At 37.7% G+C, this 19288-nt stretch overlaps 4 protein-coding genes, 1 long non-coding RNA gene and 1 pseudogene across 6 annotated transcripts; 3 read left to right on the top strand and 3 right to left on the bottom strand.

Annotated features, from left to right (window-relative positions):
- Positions 1852–5551, top strand: LOC18774814 (ataxin-3 homolog). The gene is made up of 2 exons (XM_007205446.2): positions 1852–2436; positions 4567–5551. The coding sequence occupies exons 1-2, from the start codon at positions 2191–2193 to the stop codon at positions 5332–5334; spliced, it is 1014 nt and encodes a 337-aa protein (XP_007205508.1). The 5' UTR covers positions 1852–2190; the 3' UTR covers positions 5335–5551.
- Positions 6049–8127, top strand: LOC18774518 (reticulon-like protein B12). 2 transcript variants are annotated; one of them, XM_020565076.1, is made up of 4 exons: positions 6049–6564; positions 6853–7033; positions 7337–7548; positions 7659–8127. In XM_020565076.1, exons 1-4 carry the CDS (start codon positions 6489–6491, stop codon positions 7826–7828), a joined length of 639 nt encoding a protein of 212 aa, XP_020420665.1. In that variant the 5' UTR covers positions 6049–6488; the 3' UTR covers positions 7829–8127. The 2 variants fall into 2 exon arrangements, with proteins under 2 accessions (XP_020420665.1, XP_020420664.1); XM_020565075.1 differs by having other exon boundaries at positions 6811–7033.
- LOC109949745 lies at positions 7972–9954 on the bottom strand (annotated as a pseudogene).
- On the top strand, positions 10832–13027 carry LOC109949856. The gene is made up of 3 exons (XR_002272162.1): positions 10832–11298; positions 11488–11625; positions 11812–13027. It is a non-coding gene; the product is annotated as an uncharacterized LOC109949856 (long non-coding RNA).
- LOC18772138 lies at positions 14000–17210 on the bottom strand. Its single transcript, XM_020565880.1, has 5 exons — positions 17199–17210; positions 16143–16733; positions 15469–15651; positions 15116–15355; positions 14000–14071 (listed from the first exon to the last, which is right to left on the bottom strand). Exons 1-5 carry the CDS (start codon positions 17208–17210, stop codon positions 14000–14002), a joined length of 1098 nt encoding a protein of 365 aa, XP_020421469.1.
- LOC109949775 (putative F-box/FBD/LRR-repeat protein At4g03220) lies at positions 17138–19268 on the bottom strand. Its single transcript, XM_020565992.1, has 3 exons — positions 17948–19268; positions 17658–17837; positions 17138–17536 (listed from the first exon to the last, which is right to left on the bottom strand). The coding sequence occupies exons 1-3, from the start codon at positions 18992–18994 to the stop codon at positions 17267–17269; spliced, it is 1497 nt and encodes a 498-aa protein (XP_020421581.1). The 5' UTR covers positions 18995–19268; the 3' UTR covers positions 17138–17266.

Here is a 19288-nt window from a genome sequence, read left to right as displayed (position 1 = left end):
TAATTCTGCTCCATACATTTAAATAAAAGTAAAGGCGTGGACGATAAACCCGCACCACCCTTTTAAATAAATACTGTTGTATGGGTAATAAACCTACACCATACAGTAAATAAAATAAATATGGGGTTAAAACCACCACCGAATAATATGTGCATATTATATTACCATCAACTTTTCATATATAATATATATATATATATATATATTATAGAAGCATGGCCATCTTCGTGCTAATTTGCTGTAAGGTATCATGCTTGTCACTGTGTTTTCATTTGACCTGCCATTAGCACATGCATTAATATTAATATTAAATAATATAGAATAATAATAATTGAAAAAATGGTGGGAATCTCATCATTTCGGTGGGTGCATTTCTTTATCGGTGGGTGCTGCTCATCATTTCGGTCATGGCCGTCACCATGGGTCTGTCAAAGTTGCCTCTGCATTTACACTGTTTTATTCTCTGTCTGTTATGAGTGCCACATGATCGTTGACCCTAGCAGGTACCCAATTCCGAGGTCTAGTGTATGTGTTTGCTCTCAGTGCGGAGAGATCAACTCCCAGCTCTGATACAGCATGGCGAATTGCTTGGTGATGTTCCAAACTATCCATCTTGGGGAAGATCTCTCTCCACTGAGGTCACAGAGCCCAAGAAAACACAGAGCATAAGCAAAACTTTCAACGGCAAGCTCATGTGAAACTTGGTCGTTCTCTTCCAGAAGGATAGAATCTTGGGTAGCAACATCGACCGGTTTGGGGGCCTCGCGGCGGCTCAGCTTGTCTCTTCTCTTGCCTCTGCCGCTGTTCTTCTTTGTCTTCTCACTATTGGCCAGGTGATCTTCGAAGGCCTCGATGGCTTGTGACTGTGGGTGTGGGTGTGGGCGTCGTTTCAGAGTTTCAGAGGAGCTTTTCCAAGTAAGCTATGGAGCTTGATGATGAGCTCATCTTCTTCTTCTGTGAAATTTCCACGCTTGAGGTCAGGGCGAAGGTAGTTTATCCATCTCAGCCTACAGCTCTTGCCGCACCTAAGCAACCCAGCGGCTTTGGGGAGGGAGCGCCAGCAGCCTTTGCCATGGACGCGGATGTAATCGATGAGGCGCTGGTCTTCTTCTTTGGTCCAAGCGCCTTTGTTGGTGTGAACTTTCTCACAGCAAGGTGACCTCCCCATCAAATTTTTTTTTTTTTTTTTGTTCTTGTTCTTGTTCTTCTTGTTGCTGCTTAATTTTTGTAATGATTAATTAAGAAATCAGGTTGAACAGAAGACAACAAAACTGCAATAAGTAGCTATATTGGAAGAGAGAGATTGTGGTATATGTAGCAAACAGTGAGTTGTTATATGGATGAGTTTTGGTTTCTAAGGCAGCGAATGAGTGATCTGCAAAGAAACAAAAGACTGAAAAAGAAAGCCAGAAAGATGTCAAGGAAAAAAACCAGTGGCAAGAAAAAGTCGAGCAAGTCCCCGACCAAGGTTTCGACAAAGGATCAAGGTGAAAAATGATAAAAGATCTGGGTTTCATCAGAGAATTCAGCTGGTATTGTTAAAGCGAATTCGTGCTGATAACGTGTTATAAAACCAAAGAATTGAGGAGAGAATTTAGGAGCAGAGAATTGTTGTTCTCTCTTCAGTATTATCTGTATGTGTTTACAAAGGAAGGGTGTGAACCCTTTTGTAGGCAAAGCCTCTTCTAATTGGAGGTGGGCTCCACCTTATTATTTACAACAAGTTGCTAATTTTTGTAATTTTTTTGGTCCTTTGCTTTATCTGGATCCATTATCCAACCAAGTACATGTAATGTAAGATGTGAAGATTGATATATTTGGTACGTTTTCTTTTTAACTTGGACTGGCGAAATCTTCCCACATTGAGTTAAAAAGAAAAAGAAAAAGAAAAAGCAAGAAACACAGAGAAACGAAACCTTGTCTTCGCGCGTCTTTACACGTGTCCGGCAATTGCTTGCACGTGGTGACTCATAAACATCCCCAGCAAAGTAAAAACGTTAAAACCCCATTCCATTTCATAAAATAAATAAATAAAATGCAAAACTAGTATCTTTCGAGACACTTTTTTCCCCTCAAACTCAATCCTCAATCCTTATAGCCCCCTCATCTTCAATCCAACAAGATTCTCAGAATCTAGGGTTTGCTTCTTCTTCCTCTTCTCTTCTTCTTCGTCTTCTTGTTTTCTCGAAAATGGAAGGAGCGAGCAATGGAGGGATGTTGTACCACGAGGTACAAGAGTCGAAGCTGTGCGCGGTGCATTGCGTGAACACGGTGTTGCAGGGGCCTTTCTTCTCCGAATTCGATTTGGCGGCACTCGCCTCCGATCTCGATCGCAAGGAGCGGCAGATGATGCTCGTCGAGGGCGGGTCCCACGCCGGCGATTTCCTCTCCGAGGAGTCTCACAACGTCTCCTTGGACGGCGATTTCAGCATTCAGGTTCCAATACCAATCCCAAAATTTCATTTAATTTCTCAGTCTTTTAGAAAAAAGGTTTGGATTTTTCTGCGTGGAACTCTCGCATTGTCTTTCATGGTTGTTTTTTGCTTTCACTATTGACTGCTCTGTAACTAGTGCATAGACTCTTTCTTTTTTTTTCTGCGCAAAACCAACTAAATGTGCTTTCTTTATTTTTCGTTTTATTGGTTTCTTGTATGACTAGCAACTCACCATTTTACAGAGTTAGTTTGTAATTTATCGTATGATTTAGTTATATAGAAATCTTTATTACATCGGGTTAATGGGTTTTTGAATTCAACGTTTGAGCTAGCTGGAGGAAGGGAAACTACAACTTTTGTTTGTCTAGCATTTTGATTCTCTGTATGTTTACGAATGAGACTCTGTTCTCTTTCACGGAAAGATGATGCTCTTCCTATGGTTTTCCTTGTTATTTCTTGTCTTGAGATTTATATTAGTTATTTCCACTATTCGACTAATAGAAGAGCACTGTGATTTGGCTCTAAAACAAGATTTGTTTGGTGGATTACTTACTATAAAGAGGAGGACTGTGGTCATTTTATTTTTTTTAGTGCCTTCTGAAAAGGGTTTCTGGAATTTCATATTAACTGAAGCCATGTTGAATTGGACTTGTTGTTGAGGTCGTTTACGGGTGGCAAGTGGCCTTGAACGAATGTTTATAGTAACGGTTAACTAGCACTACCAGAGGACTTGATCCTTGATTAATTATGATGTAGTTGTCTAGTTTCCACGTGTCTTTGTGTGCGTACGCTGTGGTTTTTAATTTGCTAAGTTTGAGAGGCAATGATGGCTCATTATTATGCTAGTATGCCGTACCAGTATTTTACTAAGACCAACTTGGAGGCAGGGATTCATACTTGATTATTCACATATGTATGTGTGTATATATGGGATGTTTTTAATGAGCGGTAAAATAGTTTAGGAAGTAGTTGTCTGTAAATGGTGCTGTTGATGTCATTGCGGTGCTTTGGTGAGTCAAAACCCTAATGTTGATTGAACCTATGCAAACCTTGGTGCTAAATTATTGGTCGTTCTTGCATAAAAAAGTTGAAGAGTGCTAATCTAACCTACACTACACTTTGCCTCTATATAGACAAAATACTTTTTATTTTTGGTATTATAAAGGACAAAATGATTTGCCTTGGCCTTTCTGTTGCAATGGGGCTTGATATTAAACAAAACTTTGTTTGTGTCTATAGTCATGAATTTCTGGTGGAAAATGTGCTTCCTCAAGGGTATCTTGTTAGTTTTCATGGAATTGCATTGCATGTCAGGTTATCATCAATGCAAGCTTGTAAACCACTTGGTCCTTTAGATTTGAATAATGATTATACTATAACAAGTTTTGAATTCACCCATGGAGAGTACAACTTTCCCTGGCCTGAGCAGATTGAGGTTGCCTCACTTGACTTATGCGACTAATTTGAAGTTTTCCCAGAAAATTAATGAAGCAAAAATGTTTTGGGTGTTATGAAGTGGGAAAAGCAAAATGAACTATTAAATTAAGTTCTTTTATCTGGACTTGTTTTGTATGTTATTTATCTTGAAGTGGGTTTCCCCTTCTGATTTCCCTTATATATATGCAAATATTTTGACTTCTTACTATCAATAAGATCTCCTATCTCCTCATTTTCAAATTAATAACAAGAAGTTTTGGAAATTTCTTTAGTCTAATAGCGTTGTATTTTTCTGGGTGTGATTTCTATACGCTGTTGGATTTATATTAATTTAATTATTTATGAAGTTCCCTTTCTTGTTTTTCTGCTAACTAAGGATATTTCAGTCTTAGAAATTTAATCTTGCTTAATTCATGTAACTTGAATTGTTTATGAAGCCATTCTTATTATAGAATGGGGATATTTCAAAACTGAGGGGATGAGGACTAGCCTAGTTCTTGTGTTTGGACATAGCTTTATATGGTTTAAAGGGGAAAAACACGAAATAAGTCCAGAAGTGGTTTTACAACCCAAAAAGTATATAGTTGGTTCTTTTTCATAAGTTTTAATTGCAACAATAACTTTCATTCTTTCCAATGATTAGTATTGCTCCATAAGAGATTCCAGAGCAAACCATTGAAGTTTTTGTTTGCAGGTTCTACAAAAGGCTTTAGAGGTTTGGGATCTGCAGGTCATCCCCCTTGATTCTCCAGTTGCAGAGCCTGCCCAGATTGATCCTGAGCTTGAAAATGCATTCATCTGTCATTTGCAGGATCATTGGTTCTGTATCAGAAAAGTGAGTGGAGAGTGGTATAATTTTGACAGTCTGTATGCAGCCCCACTGCACCTCTCAAAGTTTTACCTTTCAGCCTATTTGGACACACTAAAAGGCTCTGGTTGGAGCATTTTCCTGGTGAGAGGAAACTTCCCGAAAGAGTGTCCCATGTCATCCTCTGAAGCTTCTAATGGCTATGGGCAGTGGCTTTCACCTGAAGATGCTGAGAGGATAACTAAATCCTGCAACTCCACAAATGCTCAACCTCAGGGAACAAATTGGAATCAACAATCTTCGGCTCCATTTCTATCAACAGAAGAAGCAGAATTGCTTTCAGAAATGGAAGACGAGGACTTAAAGGCTGCCATTGCTGCCAGTCTTATGGATTCTTCCCCAGCCCCAGCCCCAGCGCCATCCCCAGCCCCGGCCCAAGCCCCATCCCCGGCCCCGGCCCAAGCCCCATCCCCATCCCCATCCCCATCCCCGTCTCCAGCCCCAGTGCCATCCCCGGGCCTAGCCCCGTCTCCAGCCCCAGTGCCATCCCCGGGCCTAGCCCCGGCCCCGGCCGTAGCTTCCCCAGCCATAGCCCATGCTGAAGCTGGCAACCTGCAGAATGAAACCTCAAACAGCGAAAAGAAAAATGTTTGAAAAGAAAAGTACATTCTTTCGTAGATTTTATGTTTACTGGTTGAAGACAATGATCTGTGTCAGGTGTAGACGGTTGCCTTACATCCCTGGCGCAAGGTTATTGTACTTTGCAGCATATACATCTCCATTTAGACTCACATTGTATAAACTTGAAGAAATAACCTCCCAGCTTTTCAATTGGATGATTACAGTTTTTGCATTTTGGTAATGCTTCTCATTTTCTTGCTTCATTTTCTGGGGGCTCATCCAATTCCCAGATATGATCTCCATTGCAAACGGGTTGAATAATAAATATGCCGAGTATGATTTTGTAAATGAGAGTTTGAGAAAATTACTGTATTTATTCTGGTTTTAAGGTCAAAACTTTGACTTCATTTTAAAAACATTGAGATTTTTTACATATATTAAAAATAAATTTTATAATATATTACCTGTCATAAATAATGAAATTAAGAATAAATGTCTTCGTTTTTTTTTTTTTTTTTTTTTCCCAAGGAACTATGTGCGTTCTTATTCTGACTTTGATGTTCTGGAAAAAGAATCTTGTGATTGGCCATGGCAAAAAGCTGGGCCCACAAAAACCGACCAACGAAGCAGTGTGGACGAGAATACCCTCGAGAGACCCTACTGGATACGCTTAAAAACAATGGCATCCTTCTGTAAATAACAGCAATGCTAAATACCCTTTTAAAAGTTGGAGTCACTCGAGTCAAGAGTGAAGGAGAAAAACAGGGCCGGTAATAAGAAAAGAAAAGCAGCCAACCTGAGAGCAGAACAGTTAGTCTCTCTGTTTTCTACGCAGATTATAAATAATCGTTTGTATATAATTCCACGAAAGTAAGGTTTAGTTGCACATTTTAGAAGAAATTAAAAAGCAAGAAAAAGCCATGACCGGCCTATGACGCTTTTAAGCTGGAAGCTATCAGCTACATGACCCTGTCTGTGGCCACCACACCAAATGCACTTTTAACAGTCATCTGTATATAAACCTAATACATTTCATATACGTGGGGCTCAATGAAAGAAAAAGTTTAGCTAAAGAGAGCCCATTGTTTCTCTTTTGCTGAGGATCATCTCAGACTCAAAGCCACATCATTTTTGGGTCTAAGAGATCTGAACTGGATCCCAGGCTGTGATTCCTGGCTCTGTATCAAATGGGTTCATCTGCAGATTCTGAAAGATTGTTCAACAGGCAAAGAACCCTTCACGAGATCCTTGGAGGAGGCCTTGGTAAGTCATCATCTTCATCATTTTGTATGAACTTCTTCCACTTTTTGATCATGGGTTCTGTTCTTTAAATTCTTAAAACATCATAATTGTGATTGAAATTGTTATCCAGTATTGGAGTTCTTTTAGTATAAGTTTTGATTTGATTTAAATGCAAGATGAATTATGCATACAGATAAGAACTCAAGATTATGAAAAATTGGTCTTTGATACAATGACAGATTTTTGATCTATTTTATTTGGATTTAGGATTTATGGGTCTGATAATCCATGCTTTTGCTGGTAGTACAGTTGCAGATGTGATTCTGTGGAGGCAGAAAAATCTGACTTTGGGGATATTGTTAGTAACTCTATGTGCTTGGGTGGTGTTTGAGAAGTCTGGTTATACTCTGCTGTCACTTGTCTCAAGTGTTCTTCTCCTCCTGATGAGCATTCTCTTTCTCTGGGCTAAATCTGCAGCCATTCTCAACCGGTAAAAGAAAATTGTGCTTCTTCACTTACTTGATGTAAATTTGGTGCCTTTGTATGAGACAAGTATGATTTGAGCATCTTCATCCTAATTAACTATAAAAACCACAAATGTGTAGCTTTCATTCTGCTCAAGCTGTTTGAATGTATTTGTCATTCTAAAATTTTCAAAATTTGAATGATCTGCACAATCCAGAATTGGGCTTTTTGACCCTGCCAAAAAATTTTCAAATTGGTGCATAATTTTTTACTCAACATATTTCCTCTTCTACTGATTTTATCAGAACCTGTTCTTAATTGTGAACAGACCAGCTCCTCCCCTGCCTCAACTGCAGTTGTCAGAAGAAATGGTAAATGAAATGGCAGCTTCCATTCGCAGTCGAGTAAATGCTTTGCTCTCAGTTTCTCAAGATATTTCTCTCGGCAAGGACTCAAGATTGTTCTTCAAAGTAGCTGCATACCTCTTGCTGATTTATTTTGCTGGTGGCTTGACTGATTTCCTTACTTTGAGCTACACCAGTAAGTTTCATTTCCATTTGGGTTATGTTTAATTTCTTAAAATGAATTAAAGACATCACCAGATTCAATAATCAGTTTGTTTTTTTAATTTTGTTTTCCTATATGGGCAGGCCTTGTCATGGTTCTAACAATTCCAGCGCTCTATGAGAGGTGTGAAGATTATGTGGACAAATATATCATGATGGGGTACAGGAAATTGCTGCAACTGTATGTTAAACTTGATGAAGAGTATTTGAACAGATTTCAAAACTGGGTTCTGGAGAAGAAAAAACTAAGTTAATTTCTCCTTCTCTCATAATCAAATTTAAAACTTTTTAAATTTCTTTTCTTCTTGGGTTAAGGTCAAGTGAGTGTTCATCTGGAGTGCCGGGGTGAGGTTGATTTTGTTTTTCTCTTTTCAAACTGATATCTTCCTCTCTTTTCTTTTTTTTTCCTTTCCCAAATTATTAATTTTTGTGCCTTGCAAGACATTTTGAGGTTTGAGTGAAGCAATTTGCAAGGAGATATTATCTGAGAAATATTGCAGAAATGTCCTGTCAAGGTAGGATGGAATTTTGTAATCTAAGCCTGAGTTTTAAACCCGGAGTTGATTCTTACATGCATTTCATTTTAATTTTGGCTCGTGCAAAATATTAAGAGCACAAATAAAGTCTTGCGAAAATATCAAAGATTCTTCCTTTCACTCCCAAATGATAACTGTGGAAGTGGAAATCATCTTGCTTCTACTCCTTCTCACTATCTCTGCTTCAGCTTTTGATTGATAAGAATCCACACTAAAAGGAAAGACCATTTTCTTCAAATTTTGAGCATGCTCAAGGATATACCGTGCAAAATCAGTTCGATTAGACCCGTCGCAAGGCTCTATTGTTACCTCCTCAAGCTGATGAACGAAAGCAAGGTTTTGCATTTTCCAGAATTCCGTACCAAATCCAGATGCCTGAAAATATACAAAAAGCAACAAGAATATACAAACAATTTAATTTAAAATTACCACAAGAAAAATATGTGTGTGCATGACAGGGAGATCAATAGGCAACATAGACTTAACATACATTTTTGCGATAAAAGGGATTTGTACTTGTGTACAAAATTTTCAAATTAGGCATTCCTCGAAGAAGAGAGACCAGTGCTGGAACAAGGTCATCATTCAAGTTCCTAGTCCGCGCTTTCAATTTACAAATATTATCTAATCTTGGTGCTGCCATGGAACCTTCCTTGAAGGCCTGCATGTTTAAACAAGAAAAATTCTTAGTTTGGAAGAGGACAAGAACATATACTTCTACAAATTTTTCTTTCAAATGATTCAAATTGCAAAATATCTTGTTTTTAAGAAGAGGGGTCTCAACTTTACCTCAATGGTCTCTGCGCTTATAGTAAGAACTTTTGCAGAGCGTATGCTGCAAAGAAGCCCAAATACGTTGTAAAATTCATTTACCGGGGCCTTTAAACAAAGCCAAGCTTCTTCCAAATTAGTAAATTTTCCCAGATTTTGGCTACACCACATATTGCCATGCAATATCAATCTTTCGAGATTTGGAGCAAAATCTTCAATGATTTGCTGCTTTTTCTTGAAATACATATATATATATATATTCAAGCTTCTCACCGGAGATATTAAGATGCTCGAGGTCACCAACACCATCAATCGAACAAGAAAAGTTTTAAAAAGACGAACTTTCAATGGTGATATTTCGTGTCCCTTTAATTCCACAAAGCATTAACTTCTTAATGCATTTGCAGGAACACGAGATCCATTTGAAAAACCTCTCGTCTACTATTTTAACATCTTTCAGTATCAAGCAATGGAGATTACTGGAAAAGGATAGAGAAGGCGCTTCCAAAATTTGCTTACGCATTTCCACTGATAAAGAGCGCAAAGATTGAGAAAGAAAGACGCAAGATGGCAACGAAAACGTATTGTCCGGGAGAAAGATACGAAGATGAAGCTCTTCAACTTTACACTTTAATGCATTGCGAACTCACCTGGTTACTCGTAAATTATCATCAGAAAGCTGCTCATTTGTTTCGCTCGGATAGAAATGCCAATCCATGCAGAAGCGCTGCAACCTATTATCACCACGATAGAACAAGTGTATATCTATCCCAAGAATTTGTCACCCTCAATTTATTCTGTTGGGTTTTTATTATTTCTGACCAAGTACGATTTTTTTCCACCGTCATTACTTCTGACCAATAAGTAGCAAAATCCACCACCGGAACTGATAGATGTAATTGTCTGCATCATTTTGAGACAGAACCGACTCGCGTGAGGTCTTTGAAAGGGAGCGGGGAAAGGATAAGATGAGCAACGTCATCTGGAAGATCACTAAATCTGTCCGTTAAACTTTCAGAAGAAGAAGTTGCTTGAGCTTGATAACTTGCGGATGCCGCCGGTAACTTAGCCATGAAATTATAGGTTTAGGGTTTAGGGTTTAGGGACTGCTGATCAATGCAGTATTGGAACTACAAGAGGTATACACACACGAGAAAAACCCAGTTATACTCTGCAGCTAAGCGAGATGCAAATACCTAACTAAACTCTCACACAATCAACTCATTTTAGAAAACCCTAGAAGAAATTTCAAATCAACAACAATGACATATTTTCCAAAAAGAAAGTCGTACAATTAGACAGCAATGTTCTAACTTGAAATCAGTCGGCAAACAAATCACTTACCCGTGGTGGCCGCAATTTCTCCTTGGGACGAAATCTGTTCTTCTCTATGCTGAGAGAGTTTCAATAGTTAAATTCTCTAAAAATTGGTCTCTAGAAAGAGTTTTGTATTTTTGTTGATGCGAATAAGTTTGTTTATATATTGGTCTTAACCTAGCTTGGAGCACAATTCAGAGTAATTACATGTATTAATCCACTTAAAATCCTCATCAGATAAGGTTATATCTAGAAATCAAACCTGATATCATCAAGCGCCCATATATACAGCCCGTCCTCTCTTTTTAAAAATAAAAATAGTCTTCCTAGGCAAAGTGGGCGCTAGGCGCCAGGCGGGTCCCGCTTTTTTGAATTATAAATAGTATAGCCGATTGGCTATACCCAGGGTTTTTTTGGACATAAAAAATCGTATAGCCGTGCGGCTATACTATTTTTGACACGTGGCAAAGTGGGTCTTTTTTAATTTTAGAAATTGTATAGCCGTGCGGCTATACTCGGATAATTTTTTTTTTTGAAATGAGAGTATAGCCGGGCGGTTTTACCGGGGTCGTTTTTGTATAAATAGTATAGCATGCTCAAGGATACACCGTGCGAAAATCGGTTCGATTAGACCCGTCGCAATGGTCTATGCTGTTACCTTCTCAAGCTGATGAACGAAACCAAGGTTTTGCATTTCCCAGTATTCCATCCCAAAGCCAGATGCCTGAAAATATACAAAAGCGACAAGGATATACAAACAATTTAATTTAAAATTACCACAAGAAAAATATGTGTGCATGACATGACAGGGAGATCAATAGGCTACGGTGAGTCCACTCTGATTTTTGAGTGGACGTGGCAAAATGAGGAGTGGTAAATTGTTTTTCTTCAAGAAAACGAAAGCCTAGCCCCGAAGCTTCGGTTGTTGCTGATTTTGGCGGGTGAGATTTGAGAGAGAGCGCGAGAAATCGATGGGTAAAGGGGAAGCAGAGGAGGAAGGGCCTACTTTCAGGGATACAAGGTGATATTATTGTGTGTACTGTGGCATCTGCAGGTCCAAAAAGAACCTGATTGCTTCTCACATCCTCACTCACCACAAGGTTTCAGTCCTTTTTAATTTTGGTTTTCTACGGTCCAGTTATGAATTTTTATGAATTGGGTTTTCGAATTTGAGGGATTTACTGTTGTGGGTTCATTTGGTTTTTGTATTTTAAACAAAATCTGAAGCTGGGTTGGCTTCAGATTGATTATGTTAATTTTTACTTATAATTTGCTTACTTTTGTTACAGGAAGAGATGGAAATGGCCAAAGAGGCTGATGGGGATGGGGAAGGAGAGAGGGAAAAATCCAATACTTGCCAAGAATGTGGTGCTACTTTTAAGAAAACTGCATATCTGAAGCAACAAATGCAAAGCCATTCCCTTGAGGTATTGTTTGCTATTAACTTTAAATTGTTAATAACCTTCACATGATTCCATATCATAAGTATTGGTGTCTGAAGTTGTCTTAAGGAAACCAGCGGCAGCTTGTATAGCTTGATATTGCTACCGATTAGTTTGATAGCTTCATTACAGCTGATTGTGTTTATAACTTTCCTTACTTTTCGGGTGAAGGTCCTGTAATTTTCGCATCAATTGAAGGTAAGTAAACGACGACGATTGGGTGTTGTAACCTGGAAAGGGCTGCGATTGTGGCAGAACCGGTTCAGAGTTGAGACGAATCAGAACGACGGCTCTGTTGTAACTTACGGTGAAAAGTAAGAGCTCCGTCGGTTCTGGGTTTGAAAAATCCTGGTTAATTTTGAGGTAATTCTTAATAGTCATATTTTGTAACCCTAATTTTTAACAATTTCTGGGGCGTGGGGTTTTCTTGGCTCCGGTTGTGTAGACGCTAATAGGGTTTGGCTCAAACTTTCATTGTATTATCAATCTTTTTTGTAATTTAATGAATTTAAAAATTGAAAATTAGAATTGGAGGTTAATGAATGTTGTTCATATATTTCACTGACATTGCGGAAGAAGACATAGTAATCTTTCTCGGTGTCTGTCAATTTTACCAATTTAAGCTGTGTTGCTTGAATTTAATTTTAGACACCTCCTTTAAATTTTGGATCACCATTCTCAATTTCATTCACCATTTTCAAAGTGTTTAATGAAACCAAGAAGTTGGGATAGTTTTCAGAGGGACCTTTGAGCTCTGCTAGTTGTGAAGTATTTGGCATCACTGTATCAACATGAATGTTGTACACAGGCACTCGTAAATCTAAATTTTTACTATGTTCTGATGACCTGTATTTGCCATCTGTTTAAGTTTTAAACTTGTGCAGATGTTTAAGCCTAGGCTTTTCCTTCTGGGGTTGGTGGCAAATGGGATGTCATACATGGACATTTTGTTTAGGACTTCCATATCAATATTTTGTCTGAGTTTGTCATCTCTTGTTTTGCAAGCGTGTATTGATTTCTCCATTCAGTTGGGTTGTATTTGGAATGATATAGATATCACTAGATTATGGTGTGCTTCATATCTTATTGATAGTTTTTGGGGTTCTATTCACTTGGTGTTCTGGTGCCCTCTGATGCTCATGTGTTCCTAGTGCTTTGTGTGGATGAAGATAAGTGAGTTCCATTGACTCGGCTCTACTCTGTTTCTTGCTGTTCCTGAAATTCATCCCTCTTAATTGTACAATCATTTCTTTCGTTTAATGTGGTGTTGGTGAATTTTATTTTTAATCGTGAGTTAAGGCTTGAATTTATGTTCCTTCTTTGATTTTATTTTGGCTTGGCTTTTGGTCTGGTCTACTTTCTGAGAAGCGAGTTAGGATCTGGTTACATGCTTTGTTTGGTTATAGTTGGAGTGTAATAGAGTGCATCCTTGGATTATTGACACTTTCGGGTCATCAATCAGCTGGAAGAAAGTATTTTATCTTCTAGTTGTGTAGGATCATTGATCCGGATATACTATCTGTGATGTTTATATTGCCGCAGTTGAGAAGTAATTCAACCTGCGTAATATTTTGGAAATGGTCGGGAAAAAAAATTAAAAAAGAGTATCGCCGCGCGGCTATACTCGTGGTTTTTATAAAAAAAAAAAGTGTAGTCACTATACGGCGGTGTTTTATTTAAAAATAGTATAGCCGCGCGGCTATATTATTTTTGACACGTGGCAAAGCATCGCGGGCGCAGGAGTCTTTTTAAAATTATAAATAGTATAGCCGTTCGGCTATACATGGGGGTTTTTAAAAAAATAAAAATAGTATAGCCGCGCGGCTATACTATTTTTGAAACGTGGCAACCGGAGCAAGGGCCAGGCGGGTCCCATCTTTTTTTTAATAAATAAATATTATAGCCGCACGGCTATACCCGTGGCTTGTTTTTTTCCCCAAAAATACAAAGCGTATAGCCACACCGCTATGCTACGATTTTTATTATAAAAATAGTATAGCCGCGCGGCTGTACTGTTTTGGCATACACAAGAAATCCCAGTTAAACTCTGCAGCTAAGCAAAGATGCCAAATACCCAAAGGCATATATTCCAAGTACCACCGCAATCAACTCATTTTAGAAAACCTAAGCGAAATCAATGACGACAACAAATTTTTCAAAAAGAGAATTGTACAATTAGACAGCAATCAAACTTGAAATAAGTCTGCAACCAAATCACTTACCACGGTGCCCGCAAATTCTCCTTCCGGGCGAAAGAGTCGTGTATCTGTCGATGTGCATAAGTTTCTTTACATATTGGTCTTGACCTAGCTTGGAGGACAATGCAGAGTAATTACTTGTTTTAATCCACTCAAAATCCTCATAAAATAAAATAAGGATCCATAATTGGCGTTACCAATCCCCACCAACGTTTAGAATCTTTCCTGATTAACTTTCTTTGAGGAGAAATCAAGGCCTTGTATTCAATAAATTCGATATAAAATAAAATAAATGCCTACTTGCTAAAATCCAGCCCTGATTAAGTTTCTTTTCTGTTTGTGTTGGAGAAAAGAAAACCAATGGGCTTCTCGTAACTCTAACTTGCTAAAATCAGCCCTGTATCATTCTAGGTTAAGGTCATGTGAGAGTTAATGTGGAGTGCGGTTGACTATTTTTTTCTTTTCAAAATTATATCTTCCTCTCTCTCTTTTTTTTCCTTCCCCATATTATTAATTTTTGTGCCTTGCAAGACAATTAGGTTGAGTGAAGCAAACTGCAAAGGAGATATTAATTAACTGAGAAATATTGCAGAAATGTCAAGTAAAGGTCGGATGAAATTTTGTAATCTAACTGAGTTTTATACCAAGAATTGATCCTTCCATTACATGCATCCTCATTATACCTTCGACTTGTGCAAACTATCAAGGACATACATAAAGTTTTCCAAAAATATCCAAGATTCTTCCTTTTCTTACATCTTAGAAAGCCCTTCCCCAAACTCTGAGGCCCCGTTTGGTTCACGGAATGGATTTGAGGGGAATTCACTTTCCTATGTCATTTCTTAAGGGATGGAAAATGAAAGATTTCTTTCCCACGTTTGGTAATGTCGAGAAAGTAACCGGAAGATTTTACTTTGTTTCCTTTCCCGTGTTTGTTTTGAGTATGAATGAAAAACAAAGTTTGTATAATTTTTCAATTATACCCATATTAAATCAAATTAAAAAAAGAATGCATTTAATGATACATTGTAATTCTAAATTGTTCATGTGGACAAAATAGTCATGAAAAATGTGCATTGAATGCTGGTTCATTTTCCCAAATTTTACCATAAGGAGGGAAAACAAAACCCAAGTTGAGAGGAGGGCTTCACTTTCCCCCCTACTTTTCCATGTGTCAGGCAATCATTTCCCATGCTTGGACTTACCAAACATGGAAAAACAATTTATTTCTCATGTCCAAGCCTCATTTCCCATGAACCAAATGGGGCCTGAATGACAACTGTGGCAGTGGAAATCATCTTGCTCCTAATCACCATCCTTGCTAAAACTTCAAATTGCGTATCTTCAAAATTAAGAAGATTGACCATTTTCATCAAATTTTGAGCATGCTCGAGGATATACCTTCTAAACTCGAGTTCATTAGACACGTTGTCGGGATACTCGATGGTTACCTCCTTAAGCTGATGAAGAAAAGCAAGGTTCTGTAGTTTCCAGTATTCTATACCAAAGCCAGCTGACTGAAAATATACAAAAGGCGACAATCATAGACGCATTAGTTTAAAATTTACCACAAGAAAAAGTATGTGTGTGCATGAGAGGGAGAACAATAGGTAACATAGACTTTACTTACAGTTTGGGCATCCCAGCTCCGTGAGTTAGTAGTCTTCATGGACAAAAAATTCAAATTAGGCATTCCTTTGAGAAGAGAGGCCACAGCTGGAACAAGGTCATCATTCAAGCTCGTAAAATGCAGAGTCAAGTTACAAATATTATCTAATATTGGTACTGCCGTGGAACCATCCTTGAAAATAGCCTGCATGTTTTTCAAGAAAAAATCATAGTTAGAAAGAGGAAAATAACCTATGTTTTCACCTTTTTTTTTTTTTTTTTTTGTTCTTTCAAATGATTCAAATTGCAAAAGGTCTGAAGGATAGATTTTTATTAGAGATATTTAGTGATATACCCATTTCTAGCACTAATATTATAAATAAACCCTACACAATTGAATTCCTATAAACAAACCCAAAAAAAACCCAAAAAATGATAGCTGGTCTTATTGAATTTAATATTAATTATTAAATTACTTTGATGCCCTATTGAGTGCTTTGGGTATTTTTATGAGATTTTGGGGTTGGGCTTGTTTTAAGAAATTGATGGCAGTTTTGTAATTTATAAGAAGTTAAAAGCTTTTTTGTTATGTTGTAAATGGACTTTGGGTGTGTTTCTAAAGTCCATTTTATATAGGGTATTTTTATAATTTTGGCCCCCATATTGGGTATAATAGTGAATCTCCCTTTTTATTACCTTAATGGTCCTCTCGTTTATAATAAGATCTTTTGCCGAGCATACTCTGCAAAGAACCTTGTCAAGTTCATTTACCCGAGGGTCTAAAAAAAGCTGAACTTTTTCCAAACTCATTAGTTTTCCCAGATTTGGGCTATACCTCCCATTGCTGCTGTTCCAGTTCAAGTTTTTAAGATTTGGAGCAAAAATCTTCAGTGAATTGCTGCTTATTTCTGGATAGCCATGAAACCATAGACATATATCTATCCCTTCAAGCTTTTCACCAGAGATATTCACATGCAAGATGTCACTTTGAATGAAACCATGAAAGTATTCCAAAAACGAACTTTCAATGGTGATATTTCGTATCCCTTGAATATGAACAAGCTCTAACTGCTTAATGCATTTGCAGCAACATGTGATCCATTTGAAAAACCTCTCGTCTTCTATTTTAACTAATACCAGTTTCAAGTAACGGAGATTACTGGGAATTGATAGAGACGGCGTTTTAAAAATTTCCATACTCAAACGCACTGATAAAGAGCGCAAAGATTGAGGAAGAAAGGGTGCAACGAAAACGAGGGCACACCAGAAATACAAAGATTTCAATTTCTCGCAATTGAAGATTTCAGTGTTTGAATTTATATATATCGAATTTTGTAAATGGCACTATGGAAATTGTGAAATAACGCCTATTTTTGTTGAAATGAAACTTGGGAATTTGATTCCCCAATTTCCACGATTTTTAAAACTGGGATTTCAAAACTGGGTTCTTGAGAAGAAAAAACTAAAGTTGATTTCTCCTTCTCTCATGATTAAATTTAAAACTTTCTTTTTTAATTTCTATTTCGGGTTAAGGAGTGTCGGAATGCGGTTGATTTTTTTCAAAATGATATCTTCCTCTGTTTTTTTCCTTCCCCAGATTATTAAATTTGTATGCCTTGCAAGACAATTTAGGTTTGAGTAAAGCAAATTGCAAGGAGATATTATCTGAAAGATATAGTAGAAATGCCCTGTCAAAGTACCATGAAGTTTAATAATCGAAGCCTGAGTTTTATACCACGAGTCGATCCTTACATGTATCTTCATTTTAATTTTTGACTGGTGCAAACTATTAAGGATACACATAAAGTTTTCTGAAAATATCAAACATTCTTGTATCTACTCCGAATGATAATTGTGGCAGTGGAAATCATCTTGCTCCTACTCACCATCTCTGCTACGACTTTTGATGGCTTTTTTTCATAGTGAAGAAGAATGACCATTTTCTTCAAATTTTGAGCATTCTCAAGGATATACCTTGCAAACTGGATTTCATTAGACCCGTCGTCGGAATACTCTATGGTTACTTCGTTAAGCTGATGAAGGAAAGCGAGGTTTTGCAGTTTCCAGTATTCCATACCAAAGCCACTTGACTGAAAATATACAAAAGACAATAAACATATACAAGCAAATTAATTAATAAATAACTTGCCAAATTACCACAAGAAAAGTATATGTGTGCATGAGAGGGAGATCAACATAGACTTCACTTACCGTCTTGCCATCCAACATCCATGATCTAGCCTTTATGTACAAAGTATTCAAATTAGGCATTCCTCTTAGAAGAGAGACAACTATTGGAACCAGGTAATCATCCAATCTCGTACAGTGTATACGCAAGTTACAAAGATTATCAAATATTGGTGCTGCCATGGAACCTTCCTTGGAACAACCCTGCAAGTTTTTCAAGAAAAATAAAAATCTTAGTTAGAAAGACGAAAATAACCTATATAATATATGTTAGTAACCAAAAGTTCTGAAAGGTAGAGGAGAGTATGTTTTACCAGAATGGTGTCCTCGCTTAGATTAAGAACTTTTGCGCAGCATATACTATAAAGAACCTCATATACAATGTCAAAGTCTAGAACCTGAGGAGCTAGAACAAGCTTAACTTTTTCCAAACTCACGAATTCTCCCAGATTTGGGCTATTCCCCACAGTGCCTTTCCACTTCAAATTTTTAAGATTTGGAGCAAAAATCTTCAATGAAGGGCTGCTGCTTGCTGGATAGCTTTCTTCAAACCATAAAAACATATCTATAGTTTCGAGCTTCTCACCAGATATATTAAGATGCAACAGATCACGACTAATCCAAGCACGAAAGTGTTCCAAAGACGAACTTTCAATGCTGATATTTCTCACCCCTGCGATATTAAGAATCTGTAACTTCTTAATGCATTTGCAGCAACATGAGATCCATTTGAACAACCTCTCGTCTGCTATTTTAAGATTTATCAGTTCCAAGTATAGGATATTACTGGAAAAGGATAGAGACGGCGTTTCCAAAATCTGCGTGTTCAAATTCACCGATAGAGAGCGCAAAGATTGAGAAAGAAAGACACAAGATGGCAACGAAAACGTATTGGCCAGACCACATATGCGAACATCAAGCTCTTCAACATTACACCTTACTGCCTTGTGAATCCACGTGATCACTCGAGAATGATCATCACAATACTCGTTTTCTGTTTCGCTCGAAACGAAACTCCAAGAAATGCAGAAGCGCTGGATCCTATTATCGCCACGGTAGAACAAGTATCTATCCACAGAATTCATCATCCTCACCTTATTCTGGTGGGTTCTTTTTATTCCCCGCCAAATTGCATCAAAATCCACCAGCGGAACTGATACATAAAATTGTCTGCATCTTTTCGAGGCGGCACCCACTCGAGCGGCGTCTTTGAAAGTGAGGAAGGAAAGAATGATATGAGCAACGTCATCCGGAAGATTACTAAATCTGTCGTCTGTCACATTTTCAGAACAAGTTGCTTGATCTTCACAACTTGCAGATGCCGCCGGTAACTTACCCTTCCTCCTCATTACTGTTATCATATCCAGGGGCAATTCTTTATATTGGTCTTGACCTAGCTTGAAGCACTATTCAAACTAAAACTCCTTTCTTTACATATTGGTCTTGGTCTTGACCTAACTTACCCTTTCTTTACATGTTTTAATCCACTAAAACTCCTCATTAGATAAGGTTCATATCCCTGATTGGTCTACTAAGAATCCTAATTATGAAGGGTTATATCCATGATTGGTGTTACCAATCCTCATTAAATCTGAGTCATGACAAATTATTGCCCAAACATGGGTAAAATAAAAAAAGCCCAATTGTTTATCTGT

This window comes from Prunus persica, chromosome G6 (assembly GCF_000346465.2).
Source record: "Prunus persica cultivar Lovell chromosome G6, Prunus_persica_NCBIv2, whole genome shotgun sequence".
In the NCBI taxonomy this organism is placed as follows: Eukaryota; Viridiplantae; Streptophyta; class Magnoliopsida; order Rosales; family Rosaceae; genus Prunus; species Prunus persica.
This window is presented reverse-complemented; position numbering and strand designations above follow the sequence as displayed.

Excerpts from the sequence above, each read along its gene's own strand:
- LOC18774814 (XM_007205446.2), top strand. The coding sequence starts at position 2,191 with ATGGAAGGAGCGAGCAATGGAGGGATGTTGTACCACGAGGTACAAGAG. Across the intron at positions 2,437-4,566 it reads ACGGCGATTTCAGCATTCAG|GTTCTACAAAAGGCTTTAGA; the intron begins GTTCCAATACCA and ends TTTTGTTTGCAG.
- LOC18774518 (XM_020565075.1), top strand. The coding sequence starts at position 6,489 with ATGGGTTCATCTGCAGATTCTGAAAGATTGTTCAACAGGCAAAGAACC. Across the intron at positions 6,565-6,810 it reads GATCCTTGGAGGAGGCCTTG|GATTTATGGGTCTGATAATC; the intron begins GTAAGTCATCAT and ends ATTTGGATTTAG. Across the intron at positions 7,034-7,336 it reads TCTGCAGCCATTCTCAACCG|ACCAGCTCCTCCCCTGCCTC; the intron begins GTAAAAGAAAAT and ends AATTGTGAACAG.
- LOC18772138 (XM_020565880.1), bottom strand. Across the intron at positions 15,652-16,142 it reads TAAACGAGAGGACCATTAAG|GCTATTTTCAAGGATGGTTC; the intron begins GTAATAAAAAGG and ends AAAAACATGCAG. Across the intron at positions 15,356-15,468 it reads GGAGCTGGGATGCCCAAACT|TCAGCTGGCTTTGGTATAGA; the intron begins GTAAGTAAAGTC and ends GTATATTTTCAG.
- LOC109949775 (XM_020565992.1), bottom strand. The coding sequence starts at position 18,994 with ATGATAACAGTAATGAGGAGGAAGGGTAAGTTACCGGCGGCATCTGCA. Across the intron at positions 17,838-17,947 it reads TAAGCGAGGACACCATTCTG|GGTTGTTCCAAGGAAGGTTC; the intron begins GTAAAACATACT and ends AAAAACTTGCAG. Across the intron at positions 17,537-17,657 it reads GGATGTTGGATGGCAAGACG|TCAAGTGGCTTTGGTATGGA; the intron begins GTAAGTGAAGTC and ends GTATATTTTCAG.